Raw genomic sequence first — 24,967 nt, 5'->3', positions numbered from 1 at the left:
AAATGTTCATGATTTTTTCAAAAATAGCAGATCTACAAGCTCATAGCGCGGCACCGATGGATCTGCTATTTTTGCCAAATAGATCTAGAATGACAGAGGTGCGTTCTCGGTCTTAATGGGTTAACTAGAAGCGCTCGCAGTGCAGCCAGCACAAAGAAATGTATGGTTGGTTATACACATCATGAGAAAGGGCCACTGAAATGAATGCTTGTTGACCGGCGTCAGGGCTCTATCCTATAGGCCAACCCTCCTTTAATTTCCCTCTACACCAGTGGTTCTCTAAGTGGGGTCTGGGGACCCCCAGGGGTCCTTGACGGGGTTCCAAAATCATTTTAACCACATTAAACCTTTATACGGCTATTTGAAAATGGTGACAATATTTTTTTAAATAGTTGATCCACAAGCGTCGTGAGGTGCTTCTTTTTTTTTCATGTCGAAATGTGTAGTTTTGAGTATTCAAAAACTTTATGGGGGTCCCTGGCACAGGAAAAAAAATCAGTTTGGGGTCCACGGCCAAATACACAGAAATCTGGGGGTCGTAGACATGCAAAAGTTTGAGAACCACTGCTCTACGCCAAATCTCTTCGCCGAAAATAGCAGATCTTTCCCAGAATAGGGACTCTGTAGGGTTCATGTGGTTCACTGGGTTCTTTGTCTATTAGTACAGCTCGACAGGGGTTCCTCTAGCTCACCTTCCATCTACTAACAGCAGTCTTAGTGGAGCCTGCAGGAGTCCCACAATTATTATGGCCTCTAACTGAGACTCTTTATTGGACACACGCAGTTTGTTCCTTTCCCCATAGGCTACAAACGACATCACTCATGAACTGCAGTCATACCGCCCTGCCTCCATGAAGCAGTGCATTGCTGTTGCTCCCCGAAAGAGAAAAGAATGAAGCTATAAATAGATGATGATGTGTCAAAATGGAAGCTTGATGGACAGCTTAGTTGTCAAAACCTTCTGTGGCCCAAAGGCCCGCCAGAGGGCAAGTCAAAGGCTCTAGGCACACACCTATGTTCATAGCGAACAAGCTCACAAGCAAATGTGAGCTTGTATCACACTTTTGTATGTGTGATTTTCACAATGTTAGAACATTTGTGTGTGTGTATTTATTTAAAAAAAATAAAAGAAATAACTGAACATTTTTATAAAGTTATAATGACATACCCAATTAAGAACACCAGGTTGGAAGTGGTTAAAATAGTTCTTTAGTGTGTTGAATTTGCCTCTGTACTGATAAATAAAATTGAAACAAAAGTGACCTTTTTTTTAAGTTGTATACAGTATTATGGTGATAATAATGTGTGGTTGTTACAAAATCCCAAGGTACACGTGGATTCGTCTCCCGGCACAGTGTGCCTCGGTACACAGCTACTGGCTTAGTCCAAGTTTAGGCTACAGTATGTCAGTATGTTGAGCTTAAATATCTGCTATTTTTGAGTAGCCAAGGTGACACATTTTGCAGAACAACATACGTACATTTAATTTGACAGCACATACTGTAGACCCATAGAGTAATTTGACACCTTATGGTCAGCTGTGATGCATCCACATGACCACATCTGACCAGTCTGTTTGCAATTTAAGTTGCAACATGAATATTCAGATTTGAACCTCACTGAAAGTTACAAAACTAGATTAAAACTTGACTTGGCTTCTCTTGCTTGCGTTTTCTTTTCTTATGACTGAAATAAATGCAAATTAAATGTTAAGTGAAATTCAGTTCATACTGTATTATTTCTTGGCTTTATCGTATATGCACTGATGATCTCGACCTCTGTGCGTATGTCCGCGCGCGCGCGAGTGTGTGTGTGTGTGTGTGTGTGTGTGTGTGTGTGTGTGTGTGTGTGTGTGTGTGTGTGTGTGTGTGTGTTGACCTGTGCAGATGTCCGAGGCATGGGTGTGGTGGCCGGTGCGGTCGTAGGCGTGTCCTTCGGCGTCCTCCTCCTCATCCTCATCATCTGGCTGGTGTTCCGCAAGAAAGAGATGAAGAAATACGATGAAGAGGAGACTCCCAATGAGATCAGGTACAGAGTCGACTGCATCACATTAATTCATAATAATAATAATAATCATCATCATTTGGTCCTGTATTTGTTGCTGTACGTATATTTGCATATCGTCTCTGTCGGGTGGAAACCTCATTATGTCCAAAACTGTGAATTTTCAGGATTCAAATTCAAAAATAGCAAAAGTAGCAGATCTTCAAGCTCAAAATCCGGGCGCGACGCGTTTCGAGCTTGTAGATTTGCTACTTTTGATGCTTTTGTGTGACTGTAGTATGGTCAAATAGGGTGTTGATTAAAAAAAAACACAAAAAGTTTGAATAGATATATGTGTGAATAAGAGATTTCTGCCCAACAACAGTGATATACAGTGAAATGTGTCCTCTGCAATTAACCCAAGTATCAGGAGCAGTGGGCAGCAACAGGGAGTAGTTAGGGGTAAAGTGTCTTCTTGCTCAGGGATACTACGACACATAGCCGGGGCCCGGGACGCGAACCGGGAGGACCTTCTGTTTCCCAGGCAGCCTCTCTACCCATTCAGCTATGGCCGCCAAGTTTCATCCGAACGCTCTCTCTCTTTCATCCGGTCACATTGTGGAAATGTTTGTCTAGAGATTGAAATGATCCCACTGATAACTCAGCAGTATAGCAACACGGTAAAATCCTCAGTGTTCAATTAACTCTGATGATTTTATTGTGTCGTTAGATACAGCCGACCGACCAGGCTTTGTTTACAACGTCCAGGAAAGGGAATGGGTATTCAGAGTAAGAGCCATTGACTTTACATAAACATCGTAACGTTCACTGTTATTGTTAGCCTAAAACTGTCCACATACAGTAAGTCATTATCCAACTTTTACTCAGACTTGCAAGAAAACGCAGTCTCAAAGGAACTGAAAGAGGGGAAAGTTTCTCTACCATGTCCCTGTTAATTAAGCCTGTCATATACAGTGCTTTGTTCGTTGTATGACAGTTTCGTATGCCGAAAATAGCCGATCTACATGCTCACAATGTAAGGGTGTATTTTCGGCCTCCGACAATTAAGCATCAAATCCTTGGACTCCTTCCTGGAGCCATTTCTGCACCGTCATTGCAGATAATAATGCTCGGAACGCACCACAAACCCCCCACACCGCCGTCCTCCAAACAAAGTGCCTAGAAAACCCTCGGAAATCCAACAGCACGTTTAACTTCCTGAGCCCTGTTCCCTTTGCACCATCTCATCTAAATTATGCCTAATATGCTGGCACTACCGGCTGGAACATCAGCTCTTTTTTGGATCCCCGCTGCAGCGTGTACGTGTACCGGTAGCTACTTTTGCAAGCATCAGGATGAATTATGCAGGCTCCTGGGAAGGACCGGGTATCAATAATGTAACAGAGAAAGGAAGAGGTCTGGGTCGCAGACGAGACCTTCCGGTCCTGTTTACATGTCTACACATTATGTCAACACATCAAGTGAAGGTCATCGTTTATGGGCAATGAGACATAGCAGTGGTTCACAAACTTTATTTACCAGTTTACCCTGTTCCAGTATGTTTTCAGCTGAGTACCGCCGAACCAGCACAAAACATTCTTCCTGATACTGATACATTTTTGGTGTTTCTGTCTTAAACCTCCCCCTGTTTGGCTTTAATATTCAAAACTCAGGTCAGGTCAGGTCAGAAAATAATGCAGCACGCTAGCTGGCAACTTGTTTTTTTGGCGGATGGCTGAGAAATAGTACCCCAAAGTACCCAGAGAGGTACTTACTACTAGTTGTACCCCGCATTTGAGACAGGTCAACTTAAAGCATCCATGCTAAAACATAACGTGATTTGTTTGTTTCAGGGAGGATGCCGAGGCTCCCAAGGCCAAGCTGGTGAAGCCCAACTCGCTCTCATCCTCCCGCTCGGGCAGCTCTCGCTCCGGCGACTCCTCCACCCAGTCCATGATGCACCACAACGTGCCGCCCCGCGCCCAGCGCCCCTGCGTGCCCGCCGTGGCGGCGCTCAAAGAGAACTGCTACCGCTCCGCCTTCCCCCAGGCCCCGCCCGCCTACACCCCCCACCAGGTGCCTCCCCTCAAGACCCCCGCGGAGTCCAGCACGCCACCCACCTCCACCTCCACGTCTACCTCCAACTCCATAAAGCCCACCCCGCCGCCCAAGCTGAGCCCGGCGAACCTGGCCCGCATGGGGGCCACGCCCGTCATGATCCCGGCCCAGACCAAGGCCTTCCAAACTGTGTGAGTGACTGAGACGGATGGAGCGACGCTAGGACAGCCTCAGGACGGACAAAGCTTCAAACACAAACAAAAAGACTGACCCCCTCATGAGTTACACACCGGTTCAAATCCAGCCATGTCACCCGGCCCACACCGCCCACCCCTTCACGGTCCAGAAAAGCATCACTTCCTTCGGAACTACACGTTGTAATGAAGTCAACAGCGGCTTTAGATGAAAAACGAAGAAGAATCTCATACAAGAAATGAAACATTTGTAAATTTAAGCAACACGCGGATTGTTTGTGGGAAGAGAGAGTGGGTTTTCGTGCAAAGCAATGGCGCGCGGGCGGGGTGCCACACAAAAGAGCGAGGAGCACTGATAAACAACATATGGAAGACATTGTGCAGACTTTCAGTCTCTGCAGATCTGCTCAGAGCTGTTCAGCCTTGCTACAGCTGAAGAGGTCACTGCAGGTCATTATAACTAACAAAGATAATATCAAACAGCACACATCACGCTCATATGCACGGGCGCGCGGCCAACCATAACCTTCGGGACATCTCCTCTTCCACCATTTTCCACAGGTAGTGTGCCGACTGATTTAAAGCTGCGATCCATAACCTTTTTAGCGAATAAAACATTAGTATAACCAACCTGTATGGTAGAGTATGTTAATATAAATATAACTAACAGTACTGCGGTGGGTGGGGGGTGGGCTCCCTACTCTTCTATTGAGAACATAATCCTGTGTTCAGGTAGGCACACTGCTGGGTGACAAGAGATATTGCCTGAAGCTCAAAGCATAATATCTCCCCTGCCCAAACGGGCTGAACGATTTAGCTCAGCAGTAGACATTTCGGTGCTCGTGCGGGAGACCCGGGTTGGAATCCCGGGTAGGACGTAAATCTTACGGATTGCAGCTTTAAATAACAGCCAAAAATAATATACTGTTGTGAAAGGGATGTGTGGCTCTGATTGTATAAAGATATTACTTTAAGAATATAAAGTACACCTACATCTGTCACATGGAGGCAACATGGATGTTGATGGCAGTGACTTTCTTTTGCCCGCTGCCTCCCTTATCCTGACTTCAAAATACTTAGAGCCTAGATGTGCACATTTCCCCCACTTTCAATGTATCTAGCACATAACGTTGTAGTCAGGAGATGTTAGAGGGGTCCATACTGAATACAGTCATTTAAGCTCAGCGCAGCAAATAGGAAAGCAAGACGGCATGACCTCCCTGTTACCGAGTGTGCAGTTTGTGAACGAAGCCACACAAATTGTAGTGTTCGGCGGTGACTTTCACTATACATGAAAAATCGGTCGATTGGTGTGGTGGCAGTCTACTCAGTACATCTCCCTTGACCAAATAGTAATCTTTATAAATACTTCACCTATAGTAAACATGCTTCACAAGTACAATGTTGGTGTAACTGAGAGATTCGCTGGAAGTTTTTTTTCTTTTTTTTAATGCTTATCAACTACGATTTAACTTTCTTACTCTTCTCGAGTTTCACTTTTCGCATTTCCTGCTTGTACAGTTTCTGTTTTGTGAAGTCATTCATTTGATTGGTCTACTGTTGTGGGGACACACATAGATACAGGTACATACATACATACATTACATACAGGCAACCCCAGTTAGCATACCAAAATTGTCTGAGGATTGTGAGAAGGGCATAGAAAAGGCCCTGTTGTGAAAGTGCCACATATGATGGTAACAGATTTTAGTTTTCTTTTTGTGTGTGTGTGTGTGTGTGTGTGTGTGTGTGTGTGTGTGTGTGTGTGTGTGTGTGTGTGTGTGTGTGTGTGTGTGTGTGTGTGTGTGTATATCATAGATTTCTTTTGGACCATTGCAAGAATGTGATGCTATTTGAGATTGTTTTCAAATCCACCAATATGTTAAACCCTGCACAGTTAAAAAACAAACAAAAAAATAGTCTTTTATATAGCTCACACATTTATATATATAGAGATATCACATACTAAACTGCACTCTCTGAGTAGAAATATTTTGAGAAATAATGATCCTAAAGACTAAAGAGTGCCTTGGGTCATAGTATACGCGGGTCATACGCGCTGCTTTCATCGGAGACACAGTATTATTTCAGTGAACTAACTTACACATCTTGACGAAACACTGCATGACCCAGCAAGGATTTTTAACTGGCTTTTTGAGAGGTAACATGACAAATGAATCACAGCTGATGTCATTTTGGGGAGGAGGAGAGCACCACTTTATCTGACCTTGTGCATACCAGTCATAGCTCACTCAGACACACTGTCCTTATACGCCTCGTCTCCGACTGGCCAGAGAGGACAAAACCATGATCCTTCCTTTCTCATTCTTTAGTCACAAGACTTTTCGTTTCAAGTCGCATAAAAGAAGAGAAGTAGGCCGCGGCTTATCTCTCTTCTTTCATTCAACTTGTCCTGTACGTCTCCCCACACCACCTCGCTCTCCTTTCAAAGCTGTGTGCTCTATATCCGGTGCATAGACAAGGAAGAAAGGGTGAGGGCGGGGCTAACGCGCATTCTCAGTTCGAGGAATCCTCCTTGTTGCATCCAAGCCAAAGACTTTACAGATGCATTGAACATGCAAACTTTTTCAGATGACCCAGTTTATCGAGCAAATGGCTTGACTAAATACACCAGCTAAAACACACGTCTCTGCGAAGAGAGACGTGGCACTTCTGTGATTCTTCAGTCTCAACAGCGAGACGAGGTCGGATTTCCATCGCAACCAGATAACATCAATCCAACAGGCATGGACGCAGCGGGGGGACAAAAAAAATGTTTACGCAGCAGATGTTCATTTAAACTCCCACTTTAGCAGAAGGCGAATATTGTAATTATCACTTGAGCCATGGCGGGGCATTCCCTCCAGTGTCCAGTTGAAAGAGCCTCGACCCCTCTGGATGTGTTGAATGTTTGTTGCTTGCCCACCACTGCTTTTAACCCGGTCCTCCTTCAACACTCACACTGCAGATGGAGCAGTGGAGAGTCAGTAAACATTACAAGACGTGAGGGAGAGTCCCTCATTGACTATATTCACACGCCGACCCTTTTGCTCTTATATACGTCATACTTGGCTTCAGTGTTGCCATGTCTGCTTATCTTTTTTCCCCTGCAATCTGGGAACCCATTATGTTAAAAAAAAAAAAAAAAAAAACAAAGGAAACATATATATATATGTTTCCTTTGTTTTTGCCACTGGGAGCACCATCTCCTTTTTTTGTGTAGAAACAGGAACTCGGTTTGGCTCCTCCCCTTTCTTAGTCCACTTCCTCCCGGGTGCTTCTGCGTTTAGTGCTACCAACAACAACACTACATGTTTAGGGCAGCGGTGCTGACAGATTAGAGAGATTATTTCTTCTGTAAAGTTGCTTGTAAATATTGGTAGTTGCGGGTTTTGGGCTTGTTTCTAAAGTGCAGTTATTTGGGCTTGCTTCCTATTTCTTCGTTTTATTGTTTAAAGCAGTTCTCAAACGTTTGCATGTCAAGGACGCCCAAATTCATGTGTTTCTCCGCAGAGCCCCATCTGAAATTATTTTTCAAATATATTCCAAATATTTCACTTTTTCTTTTCAAGATCTCTTGAAAATAGCCAATGTATAGGTGGTTTAAAGTGCTCATGCAGCCAAGTGGCTTCTTTTGGACTTGTTTTCATAGATATGGCTGATTATTTCTCTCACAAAATCTGCCAACAATGCTGCCCACCTTCACCGAGTATGATGTAAGAGCAAAACGTGAATATTGTCAATATATGCGCAACCTCCTTTGAATTTCCCCATAATGCCTAGGAAAACCAATACTGCGAGGCCAGGGAGATGATTGAATTCAGCTTACAGCTATTTCATGTGGTATAGGGATACACAGCATGATTGATTTCCCTTTTTTATCCAGGGGGCTCTGTTGAATTTTCAAGTAAGCCTATACCCCCCTTTCTTTATTGCCTGACTTGTTTAACCATGCTCGAATGGTAGATAGATGGAATCATAGTTCCTGTACTTTTCACTGGAATGTCTTTGGTGTCAAACATTATATAGGAAATAACCTTAAACACATGGCTGTGTCATAAGGAAAACCTTTTATCCTCGATAGTGTCCCGTCTATAAACAGACATTTAAAGACACTGTTCATTGAAGAAACATTAGTGTACTGTATGAGTGTCAGCGTTTGACACCATGGACGAGGTGTAAGGTTGAAGAGAGATTTAAGGGGTAAATTCTCCATGGAAGCAGAGGAATAATGGTTATATGCATGTCACAGATACTTAACTAGAGGACAAAGTTTTTCTTTTCCTTTTTCTTTTTTCGCCTCAATGATTATATAAAATAGAGATGATAATACTGTAGATACAATGTAATGGTCAATACAATTCAAACTGTAAATTCATAAAGATTTATATTTTTTGGTTCCTCATTTGATTCTGAATTTGTATGTTGTGATGCACTCGGTAATACTGTAAGTACTTTGTACTCTCTTGTAACCTACATTGTGCTTGTGTAGATCAGTGGTTCTGAACCTTTTCAGGCCGTGGCCCCCAAAATAATCATATTTGAACTGGGGACCCCCCATCCTGACAAGCACTTGGAGTTGAGGCAATCAATTTAGTTTGACTCTGTTCCACAGATAAATATTGTGAGAATAGCCGATCTACAAGCTCACAACGCCTCGCATATGTGAGCTTGTAGATCGGCTGTTTTCACAGTTTTTGCCTCTTTCTTATATTATTTGACAATTTGGCCAATGTTTGACCAGTTTTTATAGTATAGATTGTTGATTACTTTTGATCTTTTTTCATTTGATTTCTTCTCTCTCTCTCTCTCTCTCTCTCTCTCTCTCTCTCTCTCTCTCTCTCTCTCTCTCTCTCTCTCTCTCTCTCTCTCTCTCTCTATATATATATATATATATATATATATACACACACACATATATATATTAGGTATTAAAAAGGTCTTAAATTGAAAATCCTTAAATTGTGACTTTACTGTCAACTGGGGACCCCCCCCAAAATCATGTAGGGACCTCCCTGGGGGTCCCGACCCACAGGTTGAGAACCACTGGTGTAGATGTCCTGTTAGCCCACTGTGTACACAGTATGGGAACAATGCAGTGCTAAAGCCTAATTTATACTTTGTTGTAAGATACCGTGTTGCGTCCAGAAAAGCGCCACACCGTCATACGATGGAGCATAACATTAGGCATAAAAGGGACTCCTCTTCGAATTGTCTCTCACTTGTGCTAATCATATCGATGCCATGCTTTTATTTTGATTCAGGCTAAACCAAAAAGCCGTGTACTGTATATATTTCACCCCTTGAGTGAAACATGTATATTTGTATAGTATCTAAGTACTGCTGTTTTTTAATAAAACGTTTGATGAAATTAACAATGAGTGAATGTCTTTACTGTTTACATACAGAAAATAATCTTCTATGGGCTGCCCAGTCATACTCCATGATTATTTTGGGGGGAAAACTGGAAGTCAAGCATTCATGCAAAGTATGGAATTATAACCAACTAATGTATATTTGGGATCATTCAAAACTGCTGCTTTACAGAGAAGAACAACCACTTAATCTCTAGATACTTCTGTTATATGACAAATAGCCAAAATTGTGGAACTAAAATGTCACATTGTGTTGCATCACGAAGCATTGTGAGCTTGTAGATCGGCTATTTTTGCTCCTAAAAATAGTAATAATAATTCAAATGGATGCCAGCCTGAAAGTCGTTAATTCTGTACATAAATGTATGAATGAATGAAAATGAACGAATAAGAAAAACACTTTCATAAAAAAAAAACATATACATTTTGTCTACTAAACATGTTAAGTAAGTGAGATGATGGAACAGTAGGCCTATGGAAAAGCTCAGACAGAGGGAGAACTGGTTCAAGGTATAAAAAAGGTTGACACTGTTGTGTAGTACTGAAGGGATATGCACTTCAGAAATGTTGCCCTTTCCAGTGTATTGAAAGTGATGAGTTTGACTAGGAAGTGTGTATGATTTTATTCTTGTTCAGTATAATCCCACAGGCAAAACAACTGCATGCGCCACTTCTCTCGGTCTGTAACTCAAATACTGATCTGCTGCATCTGCTAAATGGAATGCCAGTAAACACATTCCTTTTTCACACTCCGGATGAACTTGAAAGAACCAACAAGAAACATAGAATTTCAAGGAAAGAAACCCCAGTGGGGAGAAAAGGCTGCTCAGGCTGTTTTCTTCAGACTTCACAACGAAACATATGTGTAAAAGCTGAAAAGTGACTGTTTCACATCACGCCTAATATGTACTATGCCATACGCCAAACATAGCCGATCTACAAACTCAAAACATGTATATATGGGTTGATTCAGGAGATTGTAGATCGGCTATTTTCTGTGCGCGCCACTGTCATATGACAAAGTATAAATATAAATCAGGCTTTAGTACAGGCCTAAGGCAAGTGTCTCCACATTCAAACAGTGTAACTGTAGTCCTATAATACATCCTGACATAAAAAATAAAGAAAACCATGAGGAGAATTCAATATAATATTGTTTATAGGTTAACTAGGTTAACTTACTAATAATAATCAAAACATTTGAAATTTTCTTTTTTGCTACCATATGAGCACCTTTGTACCTTTGTACCTTTCCAAATGCAAACTATTTGGAAATAGTTTGAATACAGTATGATTTGTTAGATTACCTTCACTCTTATACTGCTTACCACTATAATGCTACAAATGAGGATTCATTTGTTGTGAATTCAGCAAGCTAACCGCTGCTCTCTAGTGGTAAAGAATATATCTTCCGCTCATACTCACACCAAAGAGCTATGTCAATGCTTTATTTTATAAATAAAAATGTGTCTAGCCATTTTCAGATTAGGATCCTAGTCCCCACATTCAAGGACCACATTCAACAGCTTAAATAAATCTGGAAAGCGAAAGACATATCACGCAAGACCAAACTACAAATCTTCAACTCAAATGTCAAATCCACCCTACTCTACAGCTCAGAAACCTGGAAGATAACTACCAAGATACTCAACAGAATACAAAATTCAGCCGCTGCCTCCTAGGAATATACACCATCTCCAATGCCAACCTGTGGGACCTCAGTCACCTCACTAGACAAGACACAATAGAAACTCAAATCAGGAGGAGGAAATGGAACTGGATAGGTCACACACTGCGAATACATAATAAATCAATCACAAAACAGGCTCTAAACATGGAACCCGCAAGGTAGGAGGAAGAGAGGAAGGCCTAGAGCCACCTGGAGAAGAACCACAGAGCAGGAGATGAAGGCGCAAGGGCTGTCATGGCAACAACTGGAGCGGAGGGCACAAGACCGAAGGGGATGGAGGAGTTTCATCAATGGCCTATGTTCCTCAGGGAATTTAAAGTAAGTAAGTAGGTAAGTATACTAGTCCCCACAACACCCCTCTACAATTCATCTATAATGATGCAAACTTGGGGCCCTATCTTGTGTCAATGCCTAAGCTTGTAATCCTGGGCGCTACTCTCCCTCTGCCAGCCTGGGGAGAGCCCCGAACTGAGCTCATGCGTTCTTCAACGCATGAGGAGTTAGCAGACTGCTACTTATCACCTGACAGGGGGGGGAGTTTCCCCGGTAGGACGTAGCGCGTGGAAGGAACACGTTATTCCAACCAGTTCCTTTCCCCTCCATCAGGTGCCCCGGCTGACCAGGGGGGGAGCAGTATAGAGACCCGTGTTTTTTTGTGAGGGTATCTATCTACCCTAGGAGACACGGGGAGAACATGCAAACTCCACACAGAAAGGCCCTTTCGCCAACCCCATATATGGGCACTGATGACGCGGAGGAGAGGACACGCCCCCCAGCGCCCACAGCGAGTTCGCCTAATCGAACTCAATATTCAATATTTGTAAATATTGAACCAATGTAAAGTGTTAACAACAGCTTGTGACTAAACAACTACATTGGATCTATTGGAAGGTTATTTGTTTCCATTACCTGGAAAGTAAGTAATGGACATACAAGGTTTTTCTGCCCGAAAGCGACAATATAGCAGCCTATATATAGTATGTATAGAACACACACACACACACACACACACACACACACACACACACACACACACACACACACACACACACACACACACACACACACACACACACACACACACACACACACACACACACACACACACACACACACACACGAATGTGCCTGCTGCTGACTCGCACTAACCGCTGAGGATTAATAATTAAATCAATTGAGCCGTCATCTGGAGCTGTTGTTTGCCCAGGTTTCTCCCTCCAATAACTCTTCCTACGCCGGCTTCCTCCCTATCTCAGGCTCCATGTGATCAATACATCAATGGAAGTGTTTGCATACTGTACCACACGGAGAGGTGCTCACATTACTCATGGGCAGTGGTGGAAGAAGTACTCCAATTCATTCTTCTTCTTCTTTTTTTTCCTTTTTTTTTTTTTCTTCAAAATTTTGATCCCTCGATTTTGTAACCCCATTTTTTTACACCCAGTGCCAATTGCCTCTGTAATCCTGGGAGGGTATCTACCCTAGGACATAGTGCTGCTTTGATGTAGTAATTGTAGTGGAATAAAAAGTAGAACATTTTCCTCTCAAATGTAGTGGAGTAGAAGTATAAAGTATTGAAAAATGGACAAGTAAACCTCAAACTTTTAACTCAGTACAGTACTTGAGTAAATGTACTACTTTCCACCACTACTCATGAGTCCCTAAATGTCCTTTTACCATGGCTGAGAAGTGATTTATCATGCAGTTCAGGAATACAATTCCAATGGCACAGAGGACAAGTGCTGCTGTAAAAATCTTTGTCAAGGCCTGACAGGTTATGAGTTAAAGTGTTTGAAACTGTGTTCACGGACAAGGTTAAACACTATCCCCCAGGCTACTGTATTAACATTATTACATTTGATAGTATTTTATTAATCGGCAGACAATAATTCTAAGCTGAAGCACTTGATGGTGATAGAAGGGAGAACATAGAGAGCATAGCAAACTAGTCATAATTATGTATTGTTTGGTTAAAGCTTTTAACACTTTTGATTTATACGACCATCACGCACGCACGCACGCACGCATGCATGCACTCCTGTCAATTACAATTCATTTCAATCTCAAAACATTTGTTGTGGGAAAACTGAACAGAAATATGGGTCAAAGATGAGACGTGTAGCCTATTTGTTGTTCAAAGGCCATTCATTTAAAATATATATTTATATATTTATGGGATGGGTTGACCCAACTACCACTGGTTCCGAATTGGTTATAGTTCCCGCTCTTCTCGGCCACTCTCTAATCTGACTGTTATTGTGGGAGAATGAAATGGAGAACATGACAGCAATGGCGAAGATGGCAGTGGTTTTGGGGTTACTGGAGGAGGAGGAGGAAGAGGAGGAGGAGGAGAAACTTGTCTTGAGGCGGAGGAAAACGAGGGTTGCGCTCTGCTGTGGATAATTGCCAAGTAGATGAACAGACCGAACACAACATGACAGGGCAGTGTACTGTCTACTGGTGAATCTCTTCTCTCTCTGCTCTCTTTGTTCTCCTGTCTCTTTCCTAATTGGGACCGCCCACCCAACTTGTGACCAATCACACTGTCGGTAGGCCTAATGTCCGAACTAAATTCGGACAGTAAAGACAACTAGTGCTGAGGTGACAACCGAGAGTTCGGAGACCGGTCATCAGAACTTCTTATTGACTTTTTGTCGTTATAACCTAACCCATAAGAATTCTGACGTCAGATGTTAGCACGTAGGCCCGCTTCGAATGAACATGGGTGAGGACCAATTATATGAAAATAGGTTGAAAATGGGTGAAGTGATCCTTTAAAGTTTCCTGTGAATGTCCATACACTACACCTTCCTGGCCACTAGATGGGGACTGTGTAGAGGGGGGAACAAGAAAACGTTTTACTTTTCCTGGATGCGTTTCATGTTTAAAAAAATGAATGAAATATGATTAATCAACACACATTAAAATGACAATAAAACACAAATATAACGTGTGGTTCCCGCAGCTCTATTTAAAAAATATCTTGATAATAGGGAGTCAAAATTAACACCCTAGCTGTCTCTCTGGTTAGATAATAATCCTGAGGTCATGATGTAATAAATAACCACTAAACCAGCACACATAGACTATTACGATGATTGTGTGAGATTTCAAAAACGTGTGATGACTTTTACTTCGACTACCGGCAGAGTACATATAGCCATGGATCTGTCATGACCGTCATGGATGAACTTGAACATAGCGTTTGTTCTTTCTCCCTTTATGGCCCGTACATACACATAAACGTTTAAATTTCAATATAAAGTACTTAACCAATGGCTACGGATGTTACAATAATGTACGGCTTCCAAAAAGTACCCGTATCTTCCGTATTGTTTAATAAAAAAGCATTTTAATCTGATTAGTGGCTATTTTTTTCATAGAGTTATTATGTATCAGAGTGCAATACACCTCCCAACCAATAGGATTGCTTAGTTAAAAGCATATGAAGAAATGGAATAAATGGCCAGCAATCGGATCAAAATGCTTTTTATTGAACAATACGGAAGATACGGGTACTTCTGAGGGCCCGTACATAATTGTAACATCCGTGGCCATGGGGTATGCACTTCATATTTGAAATATGGACGTTTATGTAGATGTAAGGGCCAAAAAGGGAGACAAATAAAACACTATGTTGAAGTTCACCCATGCAAGTATCAGGGCTCACACAGACTTGATGACGCACCTTTTGTTTTACGACAGTTGAGGTCGGAAGTGGACACAGGATGCCGGGTGTGTGCAGCATGTGGAGGACTGTCTCTACTCTGGAGTTTGTGTGCAGGAGGTGTAGTAGTCGGCCAGCAGTCGTTCGTCAACTGAGACACCATTCATTGATCCGTACAAGTCATTGTTTACAGACACACACACAGCAGAGGAGGACTAGTGGACTGCGGACTGCAGTGTTCCTAAAGAACAACATCAACATGTCGTCATCTAGCAGAACATCAGAGCCTGACAAGATGATCATGGGCCAGAGGATGGTGTGGGTGGACCTGGAGGCAAGTTTACACAACACTCAATGCCTGCGTGTTGTCTATTTTACTTCATGTGCACCTCATCTATGTTTGTTGGCCCAAGCACAGTGCATTACTTGAAGGCTTTGCTAATTAGCTTGCTAACTTTTAAGTCAGTAAATGGTGCCATAGACTTGTATCAAGACTATCATAGATGTATTTTATGGTACATAAAATACATATATGATAGACTCTTGATCCAAGGCTAAAATACATCTATGATAGTCTTGATACAAGGATAAATACATCTATGATAGCCTTGATACAAGGATAAATACATCTATGATAGCCTTGATCCAAGGCTAAAATACATCTATGATAGTGATCCAAGGCTAAACATACATGTACATCCTATGATAGCCTTGAGCCAAGGCTGAAATACATCTGTGATAGACTTGATCCTAACATACATCTGTGATAGTGTTGATCCAAGGCTACTAAGCGCTGTCATTGCACATATTGATTATTGAGGCACCCTGTTTTTTTTGTATGTAACGTTTTGCTTACAGGAGGTATGGCTTCAGAGTGGGGAGGGGTACAAAAACAGCATGATGTGGCATGTGCAAAAAAAAAAAAAAAAACACTGTACATATGTACAGTATATCTGACTGAGCACAATGACAAATACATATCTTGAATCAATCTGGACCATTCTGTGTGTTTTACAGTAGTAACATGTCAGCAACTACGGTGATGGTGCACTTTGAAATGCATTACAGATGGCTTTGCTGGCTGCTGCTGCTGCTGCTGCAGCAGCTCATGTGTTTCTTTTGGTACAACAGACAGTCTTCATTGTATTGTATTGTTTTCCTTTCCTGCTCCTTCTAGATGACTGGCCTGGACATAGAAAAGGACCAGATCATCGAGATGGCATGCATTATCACAGACTCTGAACTCAATGTTGTGGCTGAGGTAATTAACACTGGTTGTGTTGTTTCCTTTCTCTATCCATGTGTGAATAATATTGCACTTAACCACTTTACACCTGGCCTTAGGTGACATTTTTCAAAAAGGTCTTAAGTTGTTAATAATCGTTTTCTGATGACAGGGACCGAACTTGATAATCAACCAACCAAATGAGCTCTTGTATGGGATGGATGACTGGTGTAAGGAGCATCATGGACAGGTAAAGCTTTAGTTTGTTTGTGTGCACAATGAATCTATGGAATATATTGAACATTAGTCAATAAAACATGGTCAGTGGATGGTGCAGTCCTTCCAGGTCCTCTCTGTCGGCTCAAAACCTCATAGTATGGCCCACACTGTTACTTTTCATGATTCAAATAAATACAAAAATAGCAAAAGTAGCTGATCTGCAACTTTTGCTGCTTTTGTGTGATGCTGTACAGTAGTATGATCAAGAAGGGCATTAAAAACACTGTAAGTTAAAATACGGAGATAAGAGGTTTCTGCCCGACAGCAACAAAGTACTTATCTACAGTATGTGTTGTTTTGTCTCAGTCAGGGCTGACAAAGGCAGTAATGCAAAGTAAGATCAGCTTGCAGCAAGCCGAGTACGAGTTCCTTTCCTTCGTCAGACAGCACACCCCGCCTGGACAGTGTCCTCTTGCCGGTCAGTGGCTTTTCACTCTATGCACACGGAACATACAGTTACCACACACACACACACACGCACACATGCACACACACACACACACACACACACACACACACACACACACACACACACACACACACACACACACACACACACACACACACACACACACACACACACACACACACACACACACAGAGACTGGTTTAGTGCAGTGGTTTATCAAAATGTTTGTGGCTAAGGCACATCAATGGGCAAGTCATAATCTCAAGGCACTTCTTTATTCCTATCGAAAAATAGCTGATCTACAAGCTCATAACGCATAGTGATGGGATGTGCGATCTTGTAGATTGGCTTTTTGTTTACTGTACATTTGAAAATAATACTATATCATATACTTGGAAAAAATATATATTCAGGGTATATAATTTTCCTCTGTATTGGGAAGCAAATTCCCAATACTAACCCTAAATACTGATATAGTAAATAAAATAAAAAATATTCATTGTATCTAACTATATAAATGGCGAGCAACTTCCGCACCCTCGGTGGCGACACCCCACAGCTCTGTTATCGAATAAACAACGCACCGCCAGACCACATGTCGCCTACTGACTCGCCACGGCGGCCGCGCTGAATTTACGCCTCGCGTAGGGGACATCTCACTGCTCACTACACCGTTTCCACCGCGCAACATAATTAATTCTACTCACCAAATGTCGGACAAAACGGAAGGGGAGCCAGCTTCGTACCGTTTACCGTGCGCACGACCTCATCACCACAACAGCAGCCAGCCGCTGCGGGGGTTTTTTCCTTTTTTTCAAAACTTTTTTTTTGGTCACCATTTTCTCCAGGCACCATTTCTGGTGTAACGTACGGCAGCATGCGCTGCGTTGCCAGGTTTGCACAGCCAGCGCCAGAAAGAAGCAACCACCTACATCAAACAAACAACACCCATCCCAAGGGCCCCGCCCTCTTCTACGGGGGTCCCAGTGTTGTGTTCTACTTATTTTTTGAAGGTATACTATGATTATTCCCTGCCTCCCACAAAATGTAAAACATTTGCGTTCGCGTGGGGACCCCCGGGGTCCCCACGCGCCCCTGCCGTGGTCTATGGAAACGAGCCCGAAAGTCCACCCAAATCAGCCCTAAATCGCTTATACAAACAGTCAGACCTGGCAACGCAGCCTACGCCAATCATGCGTGAGAGATCTACAAGCTATGGGGCAGAGACGCCACCGTATCTTAGCAACAACTACAGCGCTCACTCTCATTGGTCGTCTCACGCTAACACCAGTCTCCAGACAATGGCATCGCAGACAGCTTGCTGTTACTGCTGTAGCCATCACACTCCCTCGACGGACAGGGCGCTGTGATAGCTGCCATGTCGCTAACGCTAACGTGGTTGTCATGCCTGCAGCGGCTGTGCAATCACTTTCACAACAATGCACGTTCGTGTGGTGAATGTCAATATTGCTGCTCAGTTAGTCCATTGTAGATGGTGTATGTTTGTGTGTGTCTTCTGGAGAACTATGTAGCTCCACAGTAACTACAGTAACTAACGTAATGGCAGGACCGCCCCGTGCAACGCATGTTAGACTGCATTATGGTCATGTAGTAATTTCAGATAATTTCGCTCCGACTACAGCAGTGCTTATCAACCCTTTCAGGCCGCCCCCCCAAAAAAACGTACTTGATCTGGGGACCCCCCCATTCTGTTTGACTCCGTTCCACAAGTACATATTGTGAAAATAGCCGATCTACAAGCTCGAAACGCCTCACGTTCAGAGGCTTTGTAAGCTTGCAGATCGGCTATTTTCTACATGCTTGCCTCTTTCTTAGATTCTTACACAATGTGGCCCATGTTTTCATAGTATAGTTTGTTGACTACTTCTGTTGCAGAAATGGTCATTTCATTTACTTTCCTTTTATTATTGTCTCCGCCAGGCCGAAAGGCATGGCGCAAGACTATGTTTCACCCCCTGTCCGTCCGTCTGTGATAGCTAATCTCTCACATCGTTGCCTTCATCGCAGCAAAATAACAGCCCCATGTGGACAGTCAGTGAGAGCTGGATAAACGCGGTAAAATGTGTCAAAAGGACTCTGTACGGCTGTCGATACATGAACACATGACGTCGGTGGGACAGCAGATATTGTGTCTTTTGGACTCACAGCAGCGTGGTGCTGATGTTTGTTGTGTGAAGCAGCTTAATGTCAGAGTGTTTGTGTTGGAGCGCCTCAGTGCGGCTGCAGAGTTCATGTGCAACCTCTTCCAGAGAGACACAGAGACACTAGAAACTCTGCTGGGGAAAAAAAACACTGCTGAGCATTGACTTTCATATGGACATTGATCTACACACTGCAGGTATATCTGCTACACACACAACAGCAAACTACACACTGCAGGTATGATGCAGCGTTTGCATTACAGCCAGCATGCCAGCGTACTTCCCATATGGTTTCAAGGTGGGCTAAACTATATGGACCCCATGTCAGCAATGTCAGCGCAGCGGCATCCACTTCAGTCCCAACTGCCATGCCCATGCAGGCTATAAGTAGCTTCTACCTGGCCCTTAGGTGGGCCCCAACTAGCCATGTTTATGTGCGACCAAGGCGGGTTCTAATTGGGTTTGCCCATGCAGGCTTTAACTGGGTTCTACCTGGGCCCTAGGTGTACCCTAACCAACCACAGTGCAGTGCCCATCCCTCCAATTGTTGTGACGTCAGGGCTCTCAATACTGCACATTGCTGGAGTAGGAGGGGCCGCAGGGCGACCGCACACATCGCTGAACCAATGGTAGCCCACGGATGTTTCCTCTGGGGATTTACAATCTGCCCCTCTATGCCACATATCATCCGCACTACAGGGTCTTCACTGACCCAGCCACGGCCCCACTAACCCTCATGACGCTACGCCACTTATATGAGTTGCCACGTGGCCGCGGGCGCTACGTGGGCGTGGCCGCGGGCTAGACGCGAGCCCCCGCGTAGCGGGGGCGAGCTTGACGTAGCCTGCAGCAAGCACACAGCCCCGCGCAGCGGCTGGGGTCGAGGGGGGCGAAGCCCCCCGAGACTCTAGTAGTTATATATTGCTATAATAATGTGTGGTTGTCTTGTCACCAGTGTGCCTCAGTCAACACACAGTTTGAGAACCACTGCTTTAGTGTAACCCAGCTACCTATAATTGATGCAGATCATTTGACTTTCAGCATAGAAGGATTGTACCGTTTTCATCATTTGAATAATTCAAATCATTTCACAGGTAACTCTGTGCATGCGGATAAGAAGTTCCTGGACAAATTCATGCCCCAGTTCATGCACCACCTCCACTATAGAATCATTGATGTCAGCACTATCAAGGAGCTTTGCAGGTGAGCTTTTGTGTCTAATGTTGTGTTGATGTTGGGCCCTATAGCCTAGAGCAGGGGTCCTCATCACCATGCCAGCTTGTGATGGACATTTTCATCAACATTTTATTTTTGCCACACAATAAGTGATCGATAATTTGACCAGAAATACATAATGAACTCCTAATGGGCCATAGTGTCTATGCCAATGTGCTACACATTTTACAATGATAGCATTTCTGCATTAACCACTGAGCCACAGAGAAATGTAAGTATATATGTTTTTTAAAAGCTCACAACACATTACATCATGACATGTTGAGAGCTTGTAGATCTGGTATTTTTGGAAACATTTCAGAAATTACCCAAAATGGGGATGCCAGCCAGGGTTAAAGAGGTAACCCAATTCTGAAGAAACCCTCAAGACTGAATGGTGAAAGTCTATTCCGTCTTTGGGATTTCAATAATTGGGTCTTATCAGTACAGTTAGTGCTTCCATCACACGTTGCATGAGCAAAGGGCCATTTAGGTGCAGAGATGAGTTGATGCGTACCATATGGTTATTGTAGAAATTGCTGGCTTTTCAGAGGGCAGTGTTACTTGAGAAGTTCTACCAGTTCTACCTTACCAAACCAAAACTATTCTTTGGTTTGGTAAGGTAGCTTCGATAGTTGTGGTTTCCATTACGGTGACATCTTGATGAGAAATCTTCTATCATGATGATGAGAAAGTCGTTAGACCTTGCATAGTTGTGATATAAGGTATGCCAATGGAACAATGGAAAAAGATGTACGTACAGATGTGCCATTTCAAAACTTCAAATGTCCTGCCATCGGCAAGACAGTACATTTTCAGGGGATTTCCAGGGCAATAAGAGGGACAAAGAAGGGCATTTAAAATGCTGAATTATTTTGATGATCACTGCTTTTACGATGCTAATTAATTTGAGCAACTGGTCAAGGACCTCTTCAAATCACCTTTCGCCTCATAATGAGTCTGACACCTTCTTCAACACATTCTTTTGTTCTCATGTATATGGATGTCTGTTGAAGGGAAAAACGGGGGTGTGTAGTGACAACTTCTTTTCAGGGGCAAAACAGTGCATTTTAAGGGCAGAACAGGGAGGAAAAATGCATTTTCAGGGCACTTTCAGGGAAAGAACAGTAACGTGTGAAGTTTTGAAGTGGCACATCTGTACCTGTACATGATGAGTGATTAGATAATGATAAAGGGCATCACAGGATTTAAAGGATTCTTTAATTGATTTAAATTAATGCAGTGTCACAACTAGTTTCATGCAAAGGCTCCTAACTTTGATCAGAGGTGAGCAAACATGAAATTATAGTGACGAACCATGCCTAAGAAGAGCAGTTAGGTACTCTTCTTGTTTCTGGAGACATTGGAGAGGGTGTCTGTATGGTTTTTAGATTTTAAGTGCCTCCTTTTTATATATTTTTTGTTGTTCTAATCTTTGTTGTGTTGTCCCCTGTATTGTCTTTTATATGGACCTATTAGTAGAGTCTGAAATAAAGATTGATTGACTTTCTCTCAATGGTGAAAGTCTTTTTCAACAAGCTTTACTTGTCCAGTTCTGCCCTCCTTTGCTTTTGTTGCAAATAGATCCTTCTGAACAGATCTGTTTTTGAACAGATCCACAACACATATTAATACATTGTCTTCAAAAAAAGGTTGAAGCCGTATGAGAACCTGTTGTACCGCTCGTTGAGAGGCTTGTTCTTGAGATGTTGATGACTCACAAACTGCTCCGTCTTGATGGTATCACTCTGTTAGGGGTTGCATTTGAATATTTTCCAAATGTTGTTCCCCCTCTTCCTATGCCCGACCACGAGTCTGTGTTGCCTAGCTGTCTCTGTGATGTGGGAGAAAGGTGTGTGTGTGTGTGTGTGTGTGTGTGTGTGTGTGTGTGTGTGTGTGTGTGTGTGTGTGTGTGTGTGTGTGTGAGAGAGTGAGAGTGAAAACCGGCTTGTGACATGTAGACTATTTAACATGTCTAACATACTTTCCTTGTTGATTTCATTAATGGATTGCTTTTCACTCAAGCCCTACTGATAAAGTTCCCTGCCATTCATAAATCTGCATGCCAGAGACAGACACAAACTGAATGACAGAAGAGTCCTAGTTTAGCCGTAGGCTAGATGGATATTATAGAGAATTACTGTGATATGACAACGTTTTTCACTGATATAAATGCCCTCAGACGCTGGTTCCTAGAAGAATATAAGAAAGCACCTCAGAAGAAAGCATCCCACAGGCAAGAACCTTTTTAAACATTGTTGTTTCCTCTGTTACTCTATGAATTATCCTCTTATGTACTCACTCATTACATTATATAAATACTGTAAGCCCAGGAGTAATATCACCGTTTTAAGATTATTTTCTTAGAGAAGATTATTCCATCAATACATTTTTCTAATAATTGAGAAACTCATTTATGTACTGTATATATCAATGAATCGGCAAATTGACTAAATCAATTAGTCTGATTAACCACTTAGGCCCAGTGTTATTCTTTGTTGTACAATGTTATGTCATGCAAAAATAGTAGATCTACAAGTTCACATCACATCATGACACATTGTGAGCTTATAGATCTGCTATTTTTGCCATAAAAAAAAACACTTTTGCAGCTGTATTTCAAAAATGAAAAAAGAAAAAGCCGGGGAAATGGAGGGGGGAAAATACATTTTTAATTGTTTCCCCAAATCGATTATTTTATCAAAACTTTTTTTTTAATAATGAATTCAATGGATTAGTTCGATAACAGCTGCACCCCTACTTTTAACCGATTAAAACATTCCACGCCAGAGTTTAATATCATAATGTACTCACCGGTGCCAGCGATTTATTGTTTTTTTGTTGTTGTTTTTTTCACGTCACCACAGACCTCGCTAAATACCTTAAGATCGTGCGTTAAACTGTTTGTAGACACACAGGGTAGCTGTGTGAGTGGCCCAGAGAAGACCGTTTCAATCGGCGATCGATCATTTTGAAGTAGTCACGGTATATGTTAAACAGCGATCAGCGAGGAGAAAAAAAACTCAGAGATAATGGAGGATTAGGGGAAGCTTTAGAGCGGAGGCGGGTGGGAATGAAAATCTCCGGATACGGATATTTCCGTTTCCGGGTGTGCTACAATGAAATGTGTCACTGCGAGGGAGGCCTACAATGAAATGTGAACCTGCAAGGAAAAAAAAAAAAAAAGACCACTTCTACGCGACTCTACGCGACTGGCACGCTGCGCAATTATTTAGGTTCGCGTAGATCTACGCGATTGGCACGCAATGTGTTAAAACCGGGAAATCATCTGTCATTTTAAATTTTAGTGTTGGCTGTTCAGAAATAGCAGATATACAAGCTCACGTTGTGCTGTGCTGCGAGCTTGTACATCTGCTATTGTTGAACATTTGTGAGAAATCGTGAAAATGACGAATAATTTTGAATTAGGAAAAAGTTTGAGAATTTTGTAGACTGGGCCTCAGGTCTTCATTTTAGCCTAAAATCCACCCCTACCCTCGCAGAGCCCTGGGTGACATCCAGGAGAGCATCAAAGAGCTGCAGTACTACAGAGCCAACGTGTTCAAATCCCCAACAGAGGAGAAGAAGCGCAGGGTCCTGGAGAATGGAGCGAGCAACACGGATGTGTCCACCTCTGGATGAGAGCATTAAACCCTCTATACCTCCTTCTGACTTTTGGTTCGTGAAAAGAGAAAGAAAAGAAAAAAAGCTGCTTTAATCCATTAAGACCGGGAACGCATCTGTGTCAGTTTAAGAGCTATTCAAAAAATCTCAGATCTACTGAGCTTGTAGATCTGCTATTTTTTTTCCTTGTTTTTTTTTGCAATTCTTTGAATATATATTTTTTTAAAGCCAACATTTCGCTTAAAAAATATATATATTCAAAGATTTGCACAAATTTTCAGGATTTTCTTTCAAAATAAATTTGATCTACAAGCTCATAGCGTGGCACTCGGTGCCGTGCTATGAGCTTGTATATCTACTATTTTTTAATAGCCAAAGAAATTTAAAATGGCACAGATGCGTTCCCTTAATGGATGAATCGTTAAGAATGATGATTGTTTGTCTTATTTTAGTTCCCTTTTTTGTGTAGTTCCAGAATGAACCTTTTTTATTTCTGTACGGTCCAAACCTTTTAAGGTTTCATTGCTTGGATCAAGGTTGATGTTAAAACGGGTTGAAAAGAAAGCTACTTGCTCAAAAGTTAAATCATAAAAAGTTGCCATTGTCACTCTGTTGCACAGAGAAAAAGGCTTGTATTCATTTAGCCAATTTTTGTCTCAGATGGAGTTATTGTTTAACCCTTTTTGTTAAGAAACAACAGCAACAATAAACATTTTGTTGAGAGAAATAACAATAGAGTTGCCTGCATCTGTATGCTAAAATATTTATCTCAATATTTAAACTTTTAGGGAACAGCACAGTGTCTCAAGGCTTACAACCAAGATTTTAGGTCCTGGGGAAATGATTGAGACAGACAATCATTATGGTCACAATTACCAGATACTTGGGCAATCCATTAGGACCTCAGCAATCTGGGAACCCATCGGTAAAACAAAGATTATGAGTTTTTCCACCCCAGAGCTCTGAGTCTGTCTTGACAGATTAGGACCTCAGAAATATAAAACCTACAGAATTGTTGTCAGAAAATAATATAGGGTCTCCAGTTGTGGAGGCCATGGGCTTCAAATAAGTGAAATTGACCAAAAC

General features: G+C 42.4%; 2 protein-coding genes across 2 annotated transcripts in view; both read left to right on the top strand.

Moving 5' to 3' along the window:
* Positions 1-4,818, top strand: part of clmpa (CXADR like membrane protein a) — a 107,219-nt gene extending 102,401 nt beyond the window's left edge. The window contains exons 6-7 of the mRNA XM_084074719.1: positions 1,887-2,028; positions 3,837-4,818. Coding sequence (XP_083930845.1) covers positions 1,887-2,028; positions 3,837-4,236 — 542 coding nt within the window. The 3' untranslated portion in view covers positions 4,237-4,818. The remainder of the gene's footprint in view (positions 1-1,886; positions 2,029-3,836) is intronic.
* Positions 4,819-15,023: 10,205 nt separating this feature from the next.
* Positions 15,024-24,717, top strand: LOC311057691 (oligoribonuclease, mitochondrial-like). The gene is made up of 7 exons (XM_084074720.1): positions 15,024-15,301; positions 16,145-16,228; positions 16,365-16,442; positions 16,778-16,889; positions 20,137-20,245; positions 22,440-22,493; positions 23,761-24,717. Exons 1-7 carry the CDS (start codon positions 15,029-15,031, stop codon positions 23,897-23,899), a joined length of 849 nt encoding a protein of 282 aa, XP_083930846.1. The 5' UTR covers positions 15,024-15,028; the 3' UTR covers positions 23,900-24,717.
* Positions 24,718-24,967: the final 250 nt, after the last annotated feature.

The sequence above is a fragment of the Gymnoscopelus microlampas genome (genome assembly GCF_963454915.1).
Source record: "Gymnoscopelus microlampas genome assembly, chromosome: 12".
Lineage (NCBI taxonomy): Eukaryota > Metazoa > Chordata > Actinopteri > Myctophiformes > Myctophidae > Gymnoscopelus > Gymnoscopelus microlampas.
This window is presented reverse-complemented; position numbering and strand designations above follow the sequence as displayed.